Source organism: Amphiura filiformis, chromosome 6, assembly GCF_039555335.1.
Source record: "Amphiura filiformis chromosome 6, Afil_fr2py, whole genome shotgun sequence".
Lineage (NCBI taxonomy): Eukaryota > Metazoa > Echinodermata > Ophiuroidea > Amphilepidida > Amphiuridae > Amphiura > Amphiura filiformis.
The window spans coordinates 5,453,968-5,475,465 of NC_092633.1; the positions used below are offsets into that span (position 1 = coordinate 5,453,968).

At 39.2% G+C, this 21,498-nt stretch overlaps 1 protein-coding gene across 1 annotated transcript in view; it reads right to left on the reverse strand.

Moving 5' to 3' along the window:
* The window catches only part of LOC140154865 (ecto-NOX disulfide-thiol exchanger 2-like), a 32,604-nt gene extending 12,287 nt beyond the window's left edge, over positions 1-20,317 (reverse strand). Inside the window, exons 1-6 of the mRNA XM_072177515.1 lie at positions 20,266-20,317; positions 6,616-6,754; positions 4,985-5,104; positions 3,944-4,240; positions 3,145-3,351; positions 293-529 (exon numbers count right to left, since the gene is read on the reverse strand). Coding sequence (XP_072033616.1) covers positions 293-529; positions 3,145-3,351; positions 3,944-4,240; positions 4,985-5,104; positions 6,616-6,706 — 952 coding nt within the window. The 5' untranslated portion in view covers positions 6,707-6,754; positions 20,266-20,317. The remainder of the gene's footprint in view (positions 1-292; positions 530-3,144; positions 3,352-3,943; positions 4,241-4,984; positions 5,105-6,615; positions 6,755-20,265) is intronic.
* Between the last annotated feature and the right edge of the window lie 1,181 nt (positions 20,318-21,498).

Sequence of the window (21,498 nt, forward strand, 5' to 3'; positions counted from 1 at the left end):
CTGGTATAATCTGCAGACCCTGTGTATTAGGTTTAGGGATAGGATTTAAGAATACGATAATAGGTAGGATAAGTGTGATGTGCAAGCTGGATTTAATCAGATCGTTTTTGTTTTGCAGAAAGAAAAATCGCAATTCAGGCAAAATCCGGAAAAATGGCATCTCTGATTATTATTTATGGAAAACTATATCCTGTTTCACATAAAGTACAAATATGGTACTGCTTTACACCCATTACAGCTTAAACAAAGGTGGGGGAGCTGCTCTTTGGTAAATATTTTGAATACAACTCACCCTTCAACTGCTCATTCAATTGTCCTGCCTCATGCTCAGAGAAATGAATAACTGTAGGCGGTGGTGTAGGTGGACGCATTCTCAGGCCTTCCATCTCCTGTTGGTGGCGCATCTCTCTTGCTAATCGCCTCTGATTGCATTCATACTCATACTGGTCATCACGAGCTGTTGCAAAATCTACGTGTAAACGCCCCGTGTCTGCCGACTCTGACCCGGAGCCGATGCGCATTCGATACCCTGAAATAATGTAAGGTATACAATTATTAGATCCAAGTATAGATGCAGGATTGTAAAACAATACAGAACAATGCAGTGCTAACCTTTTATCAACATTATAAACATCTCAAAAAAAGTAACTAACCCCCCTTAAATAATGGCCATTATTCAAAAAGGGGCTATTGTATTACAGATCTGTAAAATGCGTTGGAAGCAGAATTTATTTCTGCGCATTTTGACACCTCATTTGATACGATAGCCCAGAAAACAATAAAACACCGGTCAATTTAATGTAGTAAGGTCCAGATTTGAAAGTTGCACTTACATACAAATTTTTACAATACAAAAACACTCAGATATCATTACACAGATTTCCTTCCATTACACTGAATACTAAATCAATATAATTTACTGGAACTTTCAATCTTGGGTTACATTGATTTAGGGCTCATATTGAAATACCCTACCACGTTTTCACACAGAAAGAAGGCAGGATTCCCCTCGCTAAGCGCTCGCCTCAGGAAAGCTATCGGACATAAAACGGATAGATTATATGCATCAGTGATACACCCTGCCCAGGATTTTAACAAAAGAAGGCTAGCACAGGAAAGCTGCAGGATGGCACACACCTTCCTGTGTAAGGGAATTTCAATATGAGCCCTTGATTTCAATATTTAGTCAATTGCTGCAAATGAGGTGTCTGCTTCCAACGCTTCTGCTTCCAACGCATTTGACAGATTTATAATACAATCACCCGTTTTTGAATAATGGTCATTATTTAAGGGGGTTAGTTACTTTTTTTGAGATCATGCAACAATCACTGCTATTATCCTGTAATAATTGTTAATACTTTCCATCGTAAGGGCAAAGTGACCCACTTCAGTAGAAACAAGCTATGTTTGTCTACCAATACACTTTTCCCTCCATATATGTACATTCCCAAAAAATTCTTGAGTATTAATGACTTCATACATGCTTTATGGACTTTATGTGCACATAACTTTTTAGTTTAGTGTACGATCCTGGAACCTAGGATTAGTAGTGCTGTCGTCGGCACCGTTTTTTAATGCCGACATGTTGATATAATTTGTATACCGACCATAAATTTTTTTTTTTTAATTTTCAAAAAATATTTTTGGCCAGAAAAGCAAGTTATAGGCCCAAAATGACTTGTTATATCAAGGGTTTTTTTTAGTAGCAGTATTTCTCCGTTTTCCAACCTTGAATAACAAGTCATTTTTGGCCTATAACTTGCTTTTCTGGCCAAAAATATTTGTTGAAAATTAATTTTTTTTTTTTTTTAGAATTTGTTTTTTTGATGTCGACGACGGCACTAAGGATTAGAGAGGGGATGTGTTGATAACAGACTCAGCATGATCCCCTATTCTTTTTGATAGAGTTTTTACCTGGTATTGCCAGGTATTGCCCTTCTGTTGCACAAGATGGCTCAACATGTATAACTTCTGAATTACCATGATACGCTACACACCAATTTCAATTTGCAGGTAAAATGGCTTAAATAAATAAGTCAGAATTTATATATCTCAATTTGATCGACAAACACACATTATAACTTGGTTTTCGATCTTCAGTTTCAGTTAAGGGAACTGGAATGAGCGTTTTGAGCGTTTCGACAGCATTTTTTGTGGGAGCACTTATTCAGACCTATCGCATTGCATTCTGAATAATGAAGAATGTCTTTCTGATATCAAATAATTTTCATTTTATGAAATTCACGATATAATACAAATTTTATGACAAATTATTAAAATTTGATATTTTCACATTTTGGAGATATAACAGTCCTCGAAGTAAATTTTATAAATTATTCTGAATACGAAGAATGTCTTTCTGATATCAAATAATTTTCATTTTATGAAATTCACGATATAATACAAATTTTATGACAAATTATTAAAATTTGATATTTTTCACATTTTGGAGATATAACAGTCCTCAAGTAAATTTTATAAATTTAATGATATAGTCTTAAAGTGTATGTAGCTGGGAGGAAAAGCCGACGATCAATTGAAAATTTTGACCTTTCATATTGAAGATATGGATTTTTTCCCCAAAAGACCTAATTTTTTTTTTGTGTTTTGGGGAAAAAATCCATATCTTCAATACGAAAGGTCAAAATTTTCAATTGATCGTCGGCTTTTTCATCCCACCTACATACACTTTAGGTAGAAATCATCAGATTTATAAAGTTTACTTCGAGTACTGTTAAATATCAAAAATATCAATTTTTAATGATTTGCCATAAAATGTGTATTACATTGCGAATTTCAAAAATCAAAATTATTTGATATCAGAAGGCCATTCTTCGTATTCAGAATGCAATTCGATATGTCTGATGTGCTCTAATGTCCCACAATAAATACTGTCCAACCGTTCATACCCCTTCCCGTAATTTCATCCATTCAATTACAAACATTACCAAAAATATACCTTATATAAAATAGTGAGGAACATTTTGAAATATGACAATGCCATGAAACACACAGCGATTATAGGTACATGCTGAAGGAAACATAAGAAAAACACCTTCAACCCAGCTGTGCTAGATTACAGTGTCTAATACTGTTCAGTCACCTCACAACCTGGCCAAGTTTGTATTAAAAAGTTAATCTTACCTGACAAGAAAACAGCGTTATCAACATGCATCTCCTCTGTAAATCGTATGTGACAAAAATTACGCCTTCCCTGTCTGTAGCTCACAATCACTCCACACCTCTCAAATACTTCCCTCATGATAGCCTCGTTGGCATTCTCTGGTAGACCACCCACAAATATTGTACGACATCCTGGAGGGCGCTCTTTGGTTGTCGGAGGTGGTGCATCTGATACACACACAAAATGGTGACATATTACAGGTGAGTCTAATTAAATGCTTAAAAGTTGTTGTTTTTTCATAAAAATACCTTTAGCATTTCAATGAAACCAATATATATACATGTACAGCCCTCGAATTAACCCACGGCATAATGCCGTGGGTGTTCAACCCCACTGCCGTAATGCCTTTAAAATATGTCCTTTACCGACAGCAGGTACTTGCTGTGCCCTCTTAATGCATGTAGTACAAATCCTTGACAGATTCTCTCTATAAGGCACAAAGCACAAAGTTAATTGATATGTTTTTTTAAAACTTTTTTAGGATATGTCAAAAGTTATGGGCTCTTACTAAAATGTCATTTGCCAGTGTGAAGGTGCCCCCAATACATCCTCCTTGCTCTGTCATAACATTAATCCTGGCTGACTATAATCCAATCCATTTTTATGGGTGCAAGGAACCCCCATGCTTTCCTTGGTGAGTACACTAAGTGGCAGGAGTGGATTTCTGCCTCCTCTCCCTCCCTCTGCCATTTCAGTAAGAGCCTAATTAGATATGATTTTCATTTAAACTTATTATACATTATAATACTAAGTACTCACTTGGTGGTGGTGGAAATAGTGTGGATTCCTTGAGGTAAATTGTCTCCCTGCCGCCCATATCAATGGGAGGTGGCGGAAACATGCCCATGCCTGGCATTCCCATGGCCATATTGGGATCATAGCCACTGTACTGTCCAGCCATATCATTATTAAATCCAGGCATCATCCCTGGCAAGCCCATACCAGTCATCCCCATAGGGTTCATCATGCCTGCTGCACCTGCTTGCTGTGGTTGCCAGTTATTACCACCACCAAAGTTATTGTCACCGCCAAAATTATTGTCACCTCCACTGTCACCTGTTACCAAATAAGTGAGGAAATTAATTAGACTGTTATTGAAATTTTGTCATTGCCAGGTAAGAACAAATGGGTTATTATTAGGGCTCAATCGATATGGCATTTGACTGCTGTTCTGATATCGATGTTGTAATATAGGCTGATATCAAAAAAGAAATTGAATTTTTCTTTTCAAAGTTTTTGGCGACTTTGGAGAACCACTGTCAGACCTATTCTGAAGTGCTAGTATAATTCACAGTGAATTTGAATAAAAAATTACAAAAAATTTACAGTTTGTTATCCTTAATATGTAAACTATTAACTAATGTTTACCTCTTCATTATAGATTTCAATTTTTTGTCAAATTAACTGTGAATGAATGACTTCAGAAAAGGTCCAGTGGTTCTCCAAGGTGTCAAAAAACTTTGTTTGAAATGGGTTTTTTTTCTTCAAAAATTAAAAAATAAATTTTTTACCGATATCCCATCAGATACCGATATCGCAAATATCAGGCCGATATGATACCGGTATCGGTTGAGCACTAGTTATGTTTGTCTTTACACACAGCATGTCTGGTTTTGTCTACATCATGATTGCACCAAACATTCTCAAACTAAAATTTAGCTGCAAATGTGTGTATTGTGGTAAGTCAAACTAAAATGATTAGAAATGAGCATGTGTTTCATCTGACAAAACATATTAATCATTGTCTTCATTAGAAAAACTTAGGCCAATACTTTTCTGACCAGTTCAAATCTGACATACTTTTCTTATCGTAATCATTGCCCATTGCAGGCCCTTGCTCTCCACCCATTTGTATGTTAGGTCCTTTGTTGGCGTTGAACTGTAGAGGCTGGTCATTGGTTAAGGGGTCAAACCCCATATCTTCAGATAAAATTAACAAAAATATTATCAGATTACTAATGTTGTACAGTTTGAGGCTAAAAACATCTCAAAGTCTGTGCGGGGTTCAAAATCAAATGTGGAATGCATTTTTCCCGTTCCCTCTCCCCAAATGAAACATCATTAAATCTTGTGTTTGAACGACTCACAACCTACTTTAAATGAAAGAAACAACATGCAAAGTATTGAATCAAAAAGTGAAGGCCTATTTAATACAGAATACCAATCAGTGAGTAAGGTATCAAGAACACATTTATACGTAAGTAAACAACAACAAAACCTTGATCTATGAGCAGACCGACTTGCCAAGGAGGGTTGGTCTGGCTTTTTGACCCTACAAAAAAATCAGTAAGCTTGACAAATCTTTCAAAATCTGAAAATAATATTTTGCAAGCATATTCACAAAACTTTTTGTGAAAATAAATCCACTTCAGCCAAAAAATAGCTGTTTTTCAATTTAATACAGCTAAAAAAACATCCCAAAAACACAAAATCTGTAGAACAGGTTTTTCTTTCTTTGTCACCTAACTCTTTCAATTTCTCATTCTGATTTCTTCATCCCTTTCTCTAAGTATTTAAACAAAGGGCTACTCCTGTTGAAATCCATACACCCCATAGGAGAGATGACCTTAATCTTCCACACAGGGAGTATGAATTTCATATGGGACTTCCTAAATGAGTGACTCCATTTGATACCCAAAAAAAATTTTACAGTCATGTTTTCCATTGGAGCTGTATGGATTTCAACTGGAATAGCCCAATACTTCTTGTGCAGTTTGATTTCTTTGGTCTTACAAGTAAAACTCTAAATTTTGAGCTACAAAGCACAACTTATTTATTACAATATTGGCAGTTGGCTTTTGATAAAAATTAAAACGTGATACTAAACTAAAGGTTACTAAAGTTATTTTTTTATTACTTCCGTGGGCCGGGTACGCGCTGGTGAATTGCGATCGCGTAGAAGTGACAAGGTAGCCTACTACGCGCCTCGCCCACGACCAATGGGTCAACCGGCTTGTTGTCAAGTGCGTTGATCAGCCAATCAGCATGATTGTTTATTTCTTCTGTGTGTACGCTCGTCTACGCTTGGCGCACGGCTCGGATCACGGAAGTAATTAAAAATTAACTTTAAGGGTACTACACCCCTGCCCAATTTTGTGCCTATTTTGCATTTTTCTCAAAATTATAGCGCATTGGTAACAAGTAAGATGTGTATAGGGGCAAGGACTACGACTACTACACTGGAAATTTTATTTCAGCACAGACAAAAGTTGTGGAGTTACAGTCAAAAATGAGGAAAACCAATATTTGATCAATAAATCAATAACTACTTGCCTTGAGTTGCTGAATTTTCAGTGCAGTAGTTGTAGTCCTTGCCCTATAATATACATATCTTACTTGTTACCAATGCACTATAATTTTTGAGAAAAATGCAAAAATAGGCCCAAAATTGGCAGGGGTGTAGTACCCCCTTAAAATTGTAAACAACTTACCAAATCCAGAATTGCCTCCACCACCACCTCCATGTCCAGCAGGATTACCATGACTACCAAGGAGTCCAAGATTCCTAGCAAACTGTGACATGATTCCAATCTATATTGATGTCTTTCAACTAGGATAGCAATAAACTAGCTGCATCAAGAAAACATATGGTACCGCTAAATATTTACTAGATTAAGTAACACTGGAAATGAGAATAGAACTTTAGTGGAAAGGTGGGTATGGTATGAGATTGTGTGGCAAGTTCTAAGTGTAAAATTTTTATTTTCTGGCTCTTTTTTCTCAAACTGAACGTGTTATTTTAAATTATAGGAATCCTGTGGTCAAAAAAAGCACACCATTAAGATACAAGTGCAAATTATGTTAAACTAGATTTCGCGGTTCTCGGGTTGGGCGGTTCTCGTGATAGGCCTATCTCTAATTACCCAACGCCCATTACCTATAATACTTGTCCTGACCTATACGATATATGTCTCTCAATGATTAAGACACAACTATCAACTCTGTTTTGTAGCTGTGGCGCTTACTTGAACCTATAATCTGAAAACCCATCGTTCGCCTCTTCCAAACCCTGTCCTGCAACCACATCGGAGGACCCAAAAATACCCCGAAATTTTAGTAGTGTCTGGATGTAGGCCGTCAATTCAATCGGGAGAAATGTGAACGCAAACGGGTATGTTAATCATGTCTTTAAAATAGGCCTATGCACCTGTTAGTCACTGTAATGCTTTCCGATGCTTGCACTGCGCCCGTCGGTACTCCGCAGCACTACGCGATAGCGCATCACGCACACGCGATACGCACAGCAGCGTTAGCGTTATCGCACCATGAAAGCACGCGTTAGCGAAATAACGCCTTGACGCCGATAGCAGCGGACAGAGGACAGACACGCCATAATTAGTATTAAGATAGCAAATTATACAGGACAAGTTGATAGTATTTTCACCACCGAGATCTACACTCATTTGCATATTTTGAATCTTATTCAGTTGGTAACCACTTGAATGGGTAGAGCTTACATAGTTACTGTACATGAAAAAAACTAAAGAAAGTACAATAGTCAATATTTTAGGGCTCATATTGAAATACCCTACCACATTTTCACACAGAAAGAAGGCAGGATTCCCTCGCTAAGCGGCGCCTCAGAAAGCTTCGGTCATAAAGCGGATGGATTATATGCATCACACAGTGTCAACAGCCACGGGCGATTGGTATTTCACCGAACGCAAGAAAAGGAGGCCTACCGTATCTGATTGGCTAGAAATCGATCGCTTTGTCGCTCAGAGGTGTAGTACAAACTCAAAATGGAGACATTTCGATTGAATCGATATTCTATTATTGACGCAAATAAAGAAAGTCGATAAATGTACATTTAGAGAATAAAGGTATTGTTTTTAGCTGCTGGAGTGCATCTATCGTCTCATATAACACGGGCGACATCATTATTTTAAGTAAAACAACGAGGCGAAGCCGAGTTGTTTTACGCCAAAAATAATGATGTCGCCTGTTATATGAGACGATATATGCACTCCAGCGCTAAAAACAATACCTTATTCTCATTCTTAAACACTTCAATTCAAATAAAATATCATACAAATTTTAATCAAATTAAATCCTTCATTTTGAGTTAGTCATAGATACCGTAAAAGGCCGTCGCGTTCATTGATTGGCTTACGATTGCGATGAATGGTTTTTGCAACCAATCACAAAACGGGTTATAAATAAATAAGGCGCCCGTCGGAAATTTTGTACACGTCCATGATGACGTCATACCCAGTGCCACGAGGTAGCCGGAGGCTTCGCTTTTCTGCGAACGCGAGCGAGTGGTATAAAGTCAGTTTCACACCTGTGATTTATGGAGCATATCATAAAATCTCTGAGCACGTCATCCACAGCGCATTTGACAGATAAAAATGACATTTGCAATTCTGAGCAACAGGATTCCATGAAATTGAAGATTACATGTATGTAAGTTATTCTACAGGATCGGTACCGGTAATAATTAACAGCTGGTCTGCTGTATTTGAAGTGCATATTGAAGTTTGTAAGTTTGTGACTTCGTATGTTATGTGAGTTATGTAAGCTATCCACCAGTGGAGCTTCTGCGACCCCTGCGCAGAACTTCCGATAGTGGATTATCTGCGCACGGTGGACGCAAGGAATCCACAGTCGGATTTTCGGCGCACGTGCAATGAAAATCCCCTCCGTATATAGTTCCGGTGGAGTAATTCTGCGCGCGATGCAGGGAATCCACAGACGGACTTTCGGCGCGCGTCGCAGAAACTCCCCTCCGTATATAGCTCGGTGGAGTAATTCTGCGCCGCATGCAGGGAATCCTGGATGGATTTTGGCATGCGTTTTAATCATCTCATGAATTGTTATGATTTAATATTATTAAATGGTAGAAAGTATGAAATATTATTTATATATAACTCCGGTGGAGTAATAATATCAAATCATAACAATTCATGAGATGATTAAAACGTGCGCCGAAAGTCCGACTGTGGATTCCCTGCGACTGCCGTATCTTGAAAAAAACTCCACCGTTCTGACTCTAAAAATATATATAATATTTCTTACTTTCTAAGTTATTTTTTTTAAACATGAAACTTGATGCGCAGAACTGACTCTAAACATATAGGCCCTAAAATAATATTTCTTACTTTCTACCATTTAATAATATTAAATCATAACAATTCATGAGATGATTAAAAACGTCGCCCGAAAATCCGTCCGTGGATTCCCTGCGACCGTCATAGAATTACTCCACGGAGTTATATAATATTTCATTCTTTCTACCATTTAATAATATTAAATCATAACAACTCATGAGGTGATTAAAAACGAGCGACCGTGCGCAGAATTACTCCACCTGAATTATATACGGAGGGGAGTTTCTGCGCACGTGCGCCGAAAGTCCGTCCGTGGATTCCCTGCGACCGTCGCAGAATTACTCCACCTGAACTATATACGGAGGGGAGTTTCTGCGCCGCGTCGCCGAAAGTCCGTCTGTGGATTCCCTGCGACCGTCGCAGAATTACTCCACCTGAACTATATCACGGAGGGAGTTTCTGAGCATGTGCGCCAAAAATCCGTCCGTGGATTCCCTGCGACCGTGCGCAGAATTACTCTGCTATATACTATATACGAAGGGGATTTTCATTGCACGTGCGCCGAAAATCCGACTGTGGATTCCTTGCGTCCACCGTGCGCAGATAATCCACTATCGGAAGTTCTGCGCAGGGGTCGCAGAAGCTCCACTGGTGGATCATGTACATACATAACAACTCATGAGGTGATTAAAAACGTGCGCCGAAAATCCGTCCGTGGATTCCCTGCGACCGTGCGCAGAATTACTCCACCTGAACTATATACGGAGGGGAGTTTCTGCGCACGTGCGCCGAAAGTCCGTCCGTGGATTCCCTGCGACCGTGCGCAGAATTACTCCACCTGAACTATATACGGAGGGGAGTTTCTGCGCGCGCGCGCCGAAAAATCCGTCCGTGGATTCCCTGCGATCGTGCGCAGAATTACTCCACCTGACCTATATACGGAGGGGAGTTTTTGAGCACGTGCGCCGAAAATCCGTCCGTGGATTCCCTGCGACCGTCGCAGAATTACTCTGCTATATACTATATACGAAGGGATTTTCATTGCACGTCGCCGAAAATCCGACTGTGGATTCATTACGCGTCCCACGTGTGCGCAGATAATCCACTATCGGAAGTTCTGCGCAGGGGTCGCAGAAGCTCCACTGGTGGATCATGTACATACATGGTTATGTGCAATAGATATTACAGGAAGCTTAAATTGGCACGCTTTCCTGCAATTTGTCTGTCGCTTACGAAAGTTATTTGGAGTTCAGGGCACGTCACACCGAGTGTGACGTGACCTCGCTGGGCATACTCCCGGGGACAACTAAAGAATGAATTCAGCTTGTCCCCAAAATATAGGCCTATGTCATGTCGTGCCTTTGAGTGCAAAGAATCCAAATGTGGTTGTCCAGGGGATAATTACATAGCTCAATATGGTTGTCCCCGGTGATTTTTGGACAAGAGGACAAGAGGATAAGTGCTTATTTCGAACACTGCCGCCAGGGTTCGAACCCGCAACCTCTCGCACCAGAGTCGAACGCCTTATCGATTGAGCTAACTTGACTGCTATAGCTAACTTGACTGCTATTTTAGCCAAAATAATATATTCTTGATCATGAGAGGATGTACCTTCTGCGTCAGCGTACTTTTCATAGAATAACACGATCGCGCGACCTGCATGACCGAACCTTGACCTTGCCTAGCAACGACTGTGTGATTGGTCAATTCTCAAAAGCTGTAGCGCCGGTATTTTTGCGTAGTACGCTCGACGCAAATAACTGTGCATACCCAAGTTGGCTTTCATGATCGAGAATTTAATATTTTAGCTATAATAATAACATATTTTATCAAAGTTCGACTATGGCATTAGTCTATGCCTGCCACTTCCACATACTTGTGCATAATACGGAAGGTCGAGTTGTGCCCATTTAATGTTTAGGCCTATGTTAAACTGTATGTTATACAAATTGTACAGCTATCATTTCTACCCTATGACGAACCTGTAAATCAAATAGCCCACAAAAAACTGGTCATCGCTGGTATTTTTCATGAAGAAAAACGACACTTTTTTACGCCGGAACATGTCCAAAACACGTCAGCTGACGTACAAGCCTCCCCACGCATGTACATAAACAAGCCGTGTTCATTGTTTAATTGTCACCTGCAGCTGTTCGCAAGAAAACTTTCTGCATAAAATTACCTGGGGTCGTTATCAGGCCTGAGACACACTGGCGCTAGTTTGAGGACAGTCACTATGAGTTACTAATGTCGACACATGCAGAAAATGTAGACTAATTCCAATCAGCCGTCTACACTTCGCATGTACTGTGTGTATGCTTCGTAGTGACGACTGATTATCTTACAGCCAATATCATGACGGATTTCTGAAAACTATTCAATGCGACTTTGGTTGTGCGCCGTAGCGCGACTGACTAGCGGCGCCCGTGTACCGCGTCGCTGTACCGCGCCGCTGTGATAAGATCGCGCTCTGAACTTCTAAAAACAACAAACTCGGTCAAAAGGTCAATTTGGACACAACTGCGCATGCTCTATGCCACAGGAATCCTGTTGCAAAATCCGTCACTTTTTTTCCACGTAGTTTTCTCAGTCACGTCGTCAATCCAGACGGTTGACGACTGAGGGCAGCAGTCTACAGAAAATGCGTGATGGGTCGCCATTTTTGTGACTCGTGCAAGCTAACACAAACAAATTATTGGACTTAATAATCTTTTCAAGTTTTAATAAAACGTGCATCTATCATGATAATATTACATTTTATTATTTTATTATTTGAATTACATAAGCTATGTCAATTTTGTGTCCATGTTAATTTTTATATGGATTTACCTGTGTTGATTTTAAACTGTTGTGAACGCGGAGTGACGCAAAACTGGCAGGCGATTACCCACCATGCAATGCAAATACACGGAAACGATCCAGTTTAGGTTGCATCGCAGTTCCTATTGTGTAAACCAGGCGTAAACCGCCCATCCAACCTGATCGTGTGCACAGGATTTGTGCTGGAGGCTAGTTAATGCGCACAACCAATGCATGAAGAAGACCTTGATACTAGGCGGAGCTTCGTTTCACAAGAATGATTGACAGCTGTGAGTAAGTGAAATTCTGTTCTGTGATTGGTACAAAAATATGGTTCTCGTATAAATGAATATATTATCCATGGCTTCAAAATTAGGAACCGTTTCTTCCACAGAGCCCTATATAGGGGGGTGTGATAAATTAAAAAAATTTAAACCCCCAGCTCAAAATATGGAGACAACCAATATGAACTAGAAAAAACAATTTCAGTGAAATTCGAATATTGTAACCCCCTGTACATGCCCTCTGAAAGTTTGACAATAAGGTTGCCGAATTCGCAACCTTGCAATGTGAAAATGCATTATACAGTCATTAAACATAATAGTATGAGCAAGATTTACAAACACAATGACATACAGTGGAAAACAAATTATTTTGGTGAATTAGACTGACCCAAGAGGCTCATTTCTACTTATCAGGGTTGTGATTTTTTCTTTTTTTCACCCAAATTTTAGGATTTTATTCCTGATTTCATGATTTTTGCTCCCAATTTCAAGGTTGATTCAAGTTGTCTGGGTTTAGGTCAATGTAACTCACCCTTTAAAATGTATCAACTGCAAGTGAAGAATTACATCAACAGCTGAATTAAAGTCTTGCATAGTGGCATCTGGCTTTGCTGTGACATTGTTTAAATACAGAGTATAGCATAATTATGTTTCTGCAGATAATTTTGTAGCCTTTTAGAAGTCTAAACATGTTGCTGGTTTTTGGTAAAGATAACGCTGTATCTCTAGCATAGCGAACTTCAAGGTAAAACCCCAGGTAAAACTTCCGAACTTTTGTTTTGTCATCATTATCACTCTCAAAGTATCTTCATCTCATCGAGCCTTTCGTTTCTCTAACAACTGCATCCGATACTGGTCAAAGCTCATTCCTGCTTTCCATCAACTGTATGATGATTTGCAATTCACAGATCCCAAATGCTTCCTAGATACCAATAATCCAGCATTCATGTTCATATCATGTGATCGATTTATCATGATGTGATATGATGAAGATATATGCCATTCAGGAAGGAGACCCCCATATTTAACCAAAATAGAGCTCCGAAAGACCCTTAATTTTGATAATTTCACCTCTAAAAGGTTTAATCATGCGATTTTCAAACAGAAAGCCAAGAAAGACCCTTGATTTGACTGTTTGCAGCTCCAAAAGTCACCATTTTACTTGTTCGCAGCTCCAAAAGACCCCTTTTACCGGGCCGTCAGCTTCAAAAGACCCACCACCTCAAAATTCGGGGAACATACCCACCAAAATATTTTGATGTGCCCCCGGACTCAAGTTGGCAAGGTTCTGCAAATTATGCTCCAACAGTTTATAGCTGCTGGCTTTCGACACCAGAAAGGTGGTATTTTTGGTTTCGCAGAAGAGAGTGAGCATTCTCCATCAAACGTGAAACTTGATCAAGCACCAGTCAATAATATCTCAGCTGAGAGAAGTGTGGGGTTCATTAACTATGAATTAAGCCGTAGGGGTGCAAAGCAGTTAAAGTTAAAGTTAAAGTTAAAGTTAAATTCAAATCGCCAGATTTGATTGAAGGAGGGTCTAGTGGATCATTCCAAGATTATACTAAAGTGGCACACAGCACTATACCAGAGATAATGAGGGAATGGAACAAGATAAAGCAAGAAGCACTTGTGAAAGAAGGACTGCAGAAAAAAGAAATCGCTATTAAATGTCGCTGTTGATAAAAGAAGGAACAAGGATTTGGATACACTGAAAAAAATGGGAGGACCATTTACAAGTGCTGAACGATACCTTAAGAGTGACAATGATGACATTGACAAAATAAAAGTTGGGGGGGGGGTACCTTGAAGTTCGCTATGTCTTTACCAAAAACCAGCAACATATTTAGACTTCTAAAAGACAACAAAAAATATCTGCATAAACATATTAATCTGACACTGTATTTAAAAATGTCACAGCAAAAGCAGATGCCACTATCATGCAATTATTCACTTGAAGTAGATATACTTTAAAGGGTGAGTTACGTTTACCTAAACCAAGACTATTTGAACCAATCTTGAAATTGGGAGCAAAAATCATGAAATCAGGAATAAAATCCCGAAATTTGGGTGAAAAAGGAAAAATCACAACCCTGACAAGTAGAGATAAGCCTCTTGAGTGAGTCCAAATCATCAAAATAATTTGTTTTCCACTGTATGTCATTGTGTTTGTAATTCTTGCTGATACTGTTATGTTTAATGACTGTATAATGCATTTTTCAGATTGCAAGGGTGCCGAATTCGCAACCTTATTGTCAAACTTTCAGAGGGCATGTACAGGGGGGTTACAATATTCCAATTTCACTAAAACTGATTTTTTCTAGTTTATATTGGTTCTCTCCATATTTTGGGCTGGGGGTAAAAATTGTACTTGCAACTTCGTGAAATAACACACCCCTATAGGGCTCTATGGTCTCTACTCATCATACACGACCGTAGAAGATCTGGCCAGCGACGACGCTTGCCAATCAGGCTAGCTATTTGTACGGCGTGGCCTCTCATCCTTTATTTATCTCTGGTCTTGTCACGCTGGTAGATTCGCCCATCTGTGATTACTGACCTGGATCTGACAGAAGATTGTGGAATTTACGATTTTCAGCAGCAGGATTTTATGAAACTGCCAATATTTGCAAGTATTCTGAAGGATCGGTAATAATTAAAATATTTTTCATGGTGTCGGTAGTGCAAGTTGAAGTTAGTGAATTTGTGGTTTTGTATGTTATGTGCAAGAGTGTTTTCAGGAAGCGTAAATAGGCAGGCCGTTATGCTAAACTCTCCATGTTATATGTCAGTTCGGCGACGAACTGGACACATCACACGGTAGTGTGATGTGTCCAGCCTGGATATAGCATTAGTCTACGGTCCATGGGGCAAATTGTACAAAAGACCACTTTTTCATTCTTAAAAATTAACCAACCACATGGAACTTGTTTTAGTTTTTAATTGTTGGCAGGCACATGTAGAAGAGAAATAAGAAAAAGATATAAATTACTGGTCCTTTTTTAACCATTTTATACGTACATCCGGCTTATTTCAGAACAAAAAAAATAAATTTGGCAAAATGAAAATTTGAAACACAAAAAAATTAATATCTCCGGAACCGCTTCACCTACAGAGATGATCTTTGTATCATTTAACTCTGGAAGCAGGGATTGAGGCATTCATTTCTGCATAGAAATTGACAATGACATCCCTACTTTTACTCAAGTCATCTCATGTCATGCATACATCATGGTAGGTATTATAGAAGGAGGTTCCACAGAAAAATCCTAATCCACTCAATAGGGTTAAGCCGATTACGCTATTCAACGCTAGTCATCACTTGAATGGATTTAATCAGTGCAGTCCCTCAAACATGGCCTTTGATGTTTATGATCGTTATGCGACAATATCGATCATCTATCTTAAAATTCAATTTAAACAGACCCCCCCAGGTGACCCCTACCGGAAATGGATGGTATTAGTGCCCTTTTGCATTGGTCACATGATCTTCGATTGCGTCATTGTGTTTCCGAGTTCAAGTTGATTTACTAGCGAAAACCTGATCGAATTCCCTCATTTCCTTCCAAAGTTACGGTGAATTTATGTATTTTTTTTTTCATGATTAGTAATACTGGCGGGTGTCTGCGGGACTTTTAAACCAGTGGAAATGATTTGGAAAGGTTTTCCAAGACTGGCAATATTGTTTCTATGATCCGCCAAGCTTGGCCATAAGAAATATTAGCGTTATAAAATTACCGAAGTAAATCGCTTTTCCTTTGTTTATGGTCACGGCCACAATGCTTTGTGCAGGCTCCGATAAATTTTTTTTTTTTAATTGCCCGATCGGGCAAGCTTAGGTCAACTTTTGCTTGCCCGATTATGCCCGAATATTTGTGAAATAAAACCGTCAACAAGTTGCAGTATTGTAATAGCTAAAATTGCCTAAAAACATTACTAGAGGTACCGCCGTGGCGCGGTCTAAATATATATACTGTACGGCCGACACTCCTAGTGATTTTAATCATTTTATGATGCCGTGTTGACGGTTTTATGTGACTCGTGACTGGTTTGACAATATTATAAACAATGTTTAACATGTAGATTATAAACATGTACTGTACCATCAGTTATGTCGTGTAATAAAATACAAAAAGAGCATAAACAACATTGTTACATTGTGTGATTGGTAATTATTGATACATCTTATCATTAAAGTTTTTCAACACAGTCATGAAGTTTAAAAGTCAGTTAGTTTCACCATAGGCATAGACCCTGCTTTCACTCACCATGCTTACCGCGCCGTGCCGTCATATTTAGTTCTGTGGTTCCGGTTCTGGTTCTTCAACTTCAGGGCGGGCTTCAGGGTCATTAATAATCTCAATAATATCAATGTTCCCTTCACCGACACTGCTAGTGCTAGGCGTAGTGGATGTAGATGTTCTTGTTGGCTTTTTATGCCCATGAATGTGCCTTGTACCGGGACCAGCATTGAGATATTTGTCAATGGCAGCGTCGGCCATTTCTTGAGTATATTGTTTTACAGATGGTGTGTTGATGCTTACCATCATATGGTTCCGTAGGCACTCTTGCGACATGTGGCATCTTTGAGAAGTTTTGACTCTGTTCAGGGCACTAAACCCACGCTTTCGACACAAGCCGTGCTGACACTAATTGTCATCATGATTTTGATGAGTGCACAAATGTTAGCTAAGTTGGGAGGGCTTAGGCGTATGATGTCTTTATATACTGAAAGAACATCTGCACCTGTTGCTGCTCGCGCTTTCCGTGCGCTAAGTCTACTTTTTAAAGTGACCCACTCATTCTTTATGCTAATACGTTCTTCCCTGGATAGACATGTATCAAAATGTGTAACAAGTGTATCAATGTCTTCCTTTCCAAAAGCGACCAACTCCTCCCGTTTGGAGGCCATTCTCGAAAGTCAAAGGCGAGAAGCAGCTAAGCGGGGGTTCTTGAAAGCAGCGCTGAATCTCTCGTCAATGTATTCCACTGTTGAGTCAATGATCGACTCTTGAAGTTGGTAATGTCAGGTGGTTCTCTGCGGCTGCATCTTGATCATTCATATCAGCAGTGTCATGCGCTTCACTTCGCGTTCTGGATGCAGTAGTTGGTTTTCCCAAATGTACATGTCCACTCCCATGCTTGAACTTGCGAGTAACTGGATCATAGTTTTTAACAAATGTAGTTTCTTTAGACCCAGACTCCAGTTTCAATTGCGTTAGTTTAAGTGCGCATCATCACACTCGTGAACAACATCCATCACTAGAAGGTCGTCAGCTTGCAAGCGCTTTGAAAGTGTGCTAACGATTTCCATAAAATCCAATAAGAAGTACATGCTTCTGATAAATTTAGGATCTTTCAGTTTATGGAGTAGGCCTGTTGCAGTTGCCGATAGATGCTGTTTTGAAGCTGCAAGATCTTCCAGATGTCCAATTGTTACGCGTAAATTACGTTCTACTGCATCCAGTGCTTTAAAGCGACTGGCTAACCAACGGACTTGTTTAACTCCGCTGTAGTACGGTGCATGTTCCTCAAGTACTTCAGAGAGTTTGTTAAGCCCTCTCCGTTGTTTAGGGCTTTGATGGTATATCTTATATATGCCACGCATGGTGGACTCGATTGTATCCAAAACATCTTGCCCCTTCGCCATATCTAACACTGCTAATTCCAAATTGTGGGCTACGCAGTGTACTTTTACCATGCGATCTCCAACGCGATTTGTTAACTTTTTGGCCACGCCATTTTCCTTGCCCATGTTAACAGCGGCCCCATCAAAGTTACAAGCAATTAGCTTTTCTTGTTGTATTTCCTCGCTAACTCCGATTGATTGAAGTCCAGAATCAATTCCTTCTAAAACTCCATTAGCGTCACGGATTTTACATCCACAATATCCACCATGCGAGTTTTACAGACCCATCTGTGCAAACATATCTAAGGTACACGTTTTCTTGTTCAATGACGCCGGCATCGGTTGTACCATCAGCCATAACACATAAAAATCGTGTATCTTTTACTTCCTCCGATATTTCAGATCTTGCTGCAGCCGCAATAGAATCCACAAATTGTCTACAACTTTTGTCATTCCTAAAATTGTCACCCATATCGACACCATTCTTCTCCTGTAAATCACACAACTCAGGAAATTTATTCATAGCAATATCTTGTTTTGCGGTGAAGTGTGACGTATTAATCAATGCTCGATAACGTTGTTTTTCAGCTAAACTCAAGTTTTTAAGAAATGTATCCATAGGCGCTTTACCCGGGTTTGCTTCAGCATGTTTCTTTCCCGCGACTTTTTATGTTGATTACTCCCATCATGTGTCACTAATCCAGGTTTTCTGTAGTCAGTTTTTTTAGCAGCACCAGGACCTGTCCCTTTTACTAAGGGACTCAAAGGATCAGCAAGTGAAGGTTCCTCACGACACCATTTGCAGTACATTATCTGTTTTGCATCATCGTTTTCTAACCATGGAAATTCTTTCTTCCATATGGGTAAAAATTATTAAGCTTTCGTTTAGCCTCGTAATCTTCTTTAGGCTTAGCTCCGCTTTAGAGTCTGATTTCAGTTTCACTTTCTTAGTTTTTGATCCTGATGATGATCCAGCAGTTCCTGGTTGAGATGTTCCACCAGCCGCTGTTTCTGAATTATCAGGAGCATTGTCATCCGCATTCCGCTTCTGAGCAGGCGGCGGAGTCTGAATTACAAATTTATCCATCGTGAAAGAAAGAATATCTCCAAAAAGAAATTAATTAACTGTGTTTTAAAACATCAAAACAATGTGGTGCGCTGCACTGATAACATGTGACGTGATCTGTCCTGATTTCAATTAATACAGGAAAGCCCCTTGCTGATACCGCCGGGCTGATCCCGTTATTTTATTTTATTTTATTTTATTTAGGTAATTCAATAGGCACGACAAGATCAAAGAGCCGCTGTGGGCTGTGAGCCTGTGGCTGTAATGTTCTATGCAAATTAGATCACACTCCCTCTCAGCTCTCCCGGGGCAGGGCTGCAAGCTAGCACGTGCGCTGAATAATTCATGAGTGAGCATGGTGAGTGCCGTACGCACATGGTCGTATTATGCACTGTACATGTTTTCGGGGTCATGGAAAAGGCATAACGTCACAGATTGACCTCATTAATAATTAAAAGTTTAAACATGCGCTCGTACGGTATCCACCGTATCATAAACTGCGATATGCACTGTACGTGTTTCGGCCTTCGGGGTCATCCGATTGACCTCATTAATAATGAATGAAATTTTATGAAAACATTTGTCTCACTCATGTATGCGGTGATGTGGGGATTCCCACGGACCGGGCCGTCTGAACAGGTGTAGGAATACATTGCAGTGTTATCATAATAATAGCCTGTGATCAATAACAGGGGAAATTAAGTTGCTGGCTTGTCGGAAATATATTTTGTACTGTTTGTTTGTCGATCTGCATTGCTATAATGTAAGTAAAATATGAACACAATCATAATGCCGTCATTGCACGATAATTTTGCAATTGCCCGATCGGGCAGGGTGCTTGATGATTTAGCTTGCCCGACAGTATTTTTAATTGCCCCGGGCAATCGGACAGGCGATTTATCGGAGCCTGGCTTTGTGGGTAAAAATGACGTCATTCTGCTTAGAAGTCGCGATAACGGTGGTTCATAACCGGCCAAGCTCAATAGATAAGAAGCTTAGCAAATCGATAGTGCACCATTCATACCTGATTGCTCAGTATCGACTCATAACGATCATAGTACAAAGGGAACTGGGTTCGTGAATTCTCCTTCTATAATACCTACCATGCATACATGATGAACTTTTCTAGCTTTTAAGCTTACCACTGCACCAGTCCAGGATGACCAGAAATGATAATATTTCATCAATATATGTACTCTAGTACTGGGCCTACCTGAGCATTCAAAAATATTACACTCTTATCTGTTATTTACCCTATCGCATTTCTTTCTGATGCAACTGCTTTCTTGGTAACCTTTTAACACACAGACTTTCCCCAGATATGAGATATTCTCCTTCGAAGAATCTTGCACGGCACGAATACTGTACACCACCGGATACGATCATGATACGATTCTCATAAATATTTAAATTAGATCGATGTTCTCCCTTATTTGCATGTAGGTTACGAACGCAAGACGAATTAGTCCAGCCGTTGAGTGCAATATATTGTACAAATCGTGCAATTTAAAAAATAAAGCATGAATTTGGCAAGGATCTATAGAGTACACTGCACAGACACACCCCACCCCACCCACACCCCCCACACACAAAGATGAGAGAACTGCAAGTATTAAAAAATAAATAAATAAATATAAAATAATAAATAAATACTGTAAGTTTGCTTGATGACACTGCCAGTAGCAAAATAATTTAAATAAATAAATAAATAAATAAATAAATAAATAAATAAATAAATAAATAAATAAATAAATAAATAAATAAATAAATAAATAAATAAATAAATAAATAAATAAATAAATAAATAAATAAATATAAAAATAAATAAATCCAAAATGCACATGTACCAAAAAAAGTTAAAAAAACAAAACAAAAACAAGACAAGGGTCAAGGAACTACAAGTATAAACAAAATTGCAAGACAAGACTACAAAATACAAATGAAGCAAGATCAAATACTAAAAGAGCAGTACCAAGAGCTAACAAGTTGAGTATAAAATGAAACAAGGGCCCTATAAACAAGGGGTAAAAGAGTAAATGAAGCATAAGCATAGATCCGGGGATGATGGTGTGCTTTTGTGCGCTTTAATGTGCATTTATTCCACTTTTGTACCATATTTCACCAGTTTAGCTTCAATTTGCTACATTTTTTTGCGCGATTCACATGCAATTGGACCATCATACTTATTTCGTCACCTAAAGGTGCTTTCATTATAATAGGCCTACTTCAAGAAAAAAAATTTTCCAACTGTCCATTGTTCCATTCCCCAATGTCAATGAAATCTGCTATAAAGGCATGCGCATATATTGGGGGGGGGGGGGCACAAGCCATCCCACCTCATTTGCTCTTCAAATTGGGTCAACCTTTTCAGCTGTTGATGAAGGGGCGGCAAAATTGACTTTTTGTGCACCCCCACCCCCTGTAGGAGCGGCCACATGGTACAAACGGAACAATCTATCTATGGTACACTACAAACGGAACCAAAA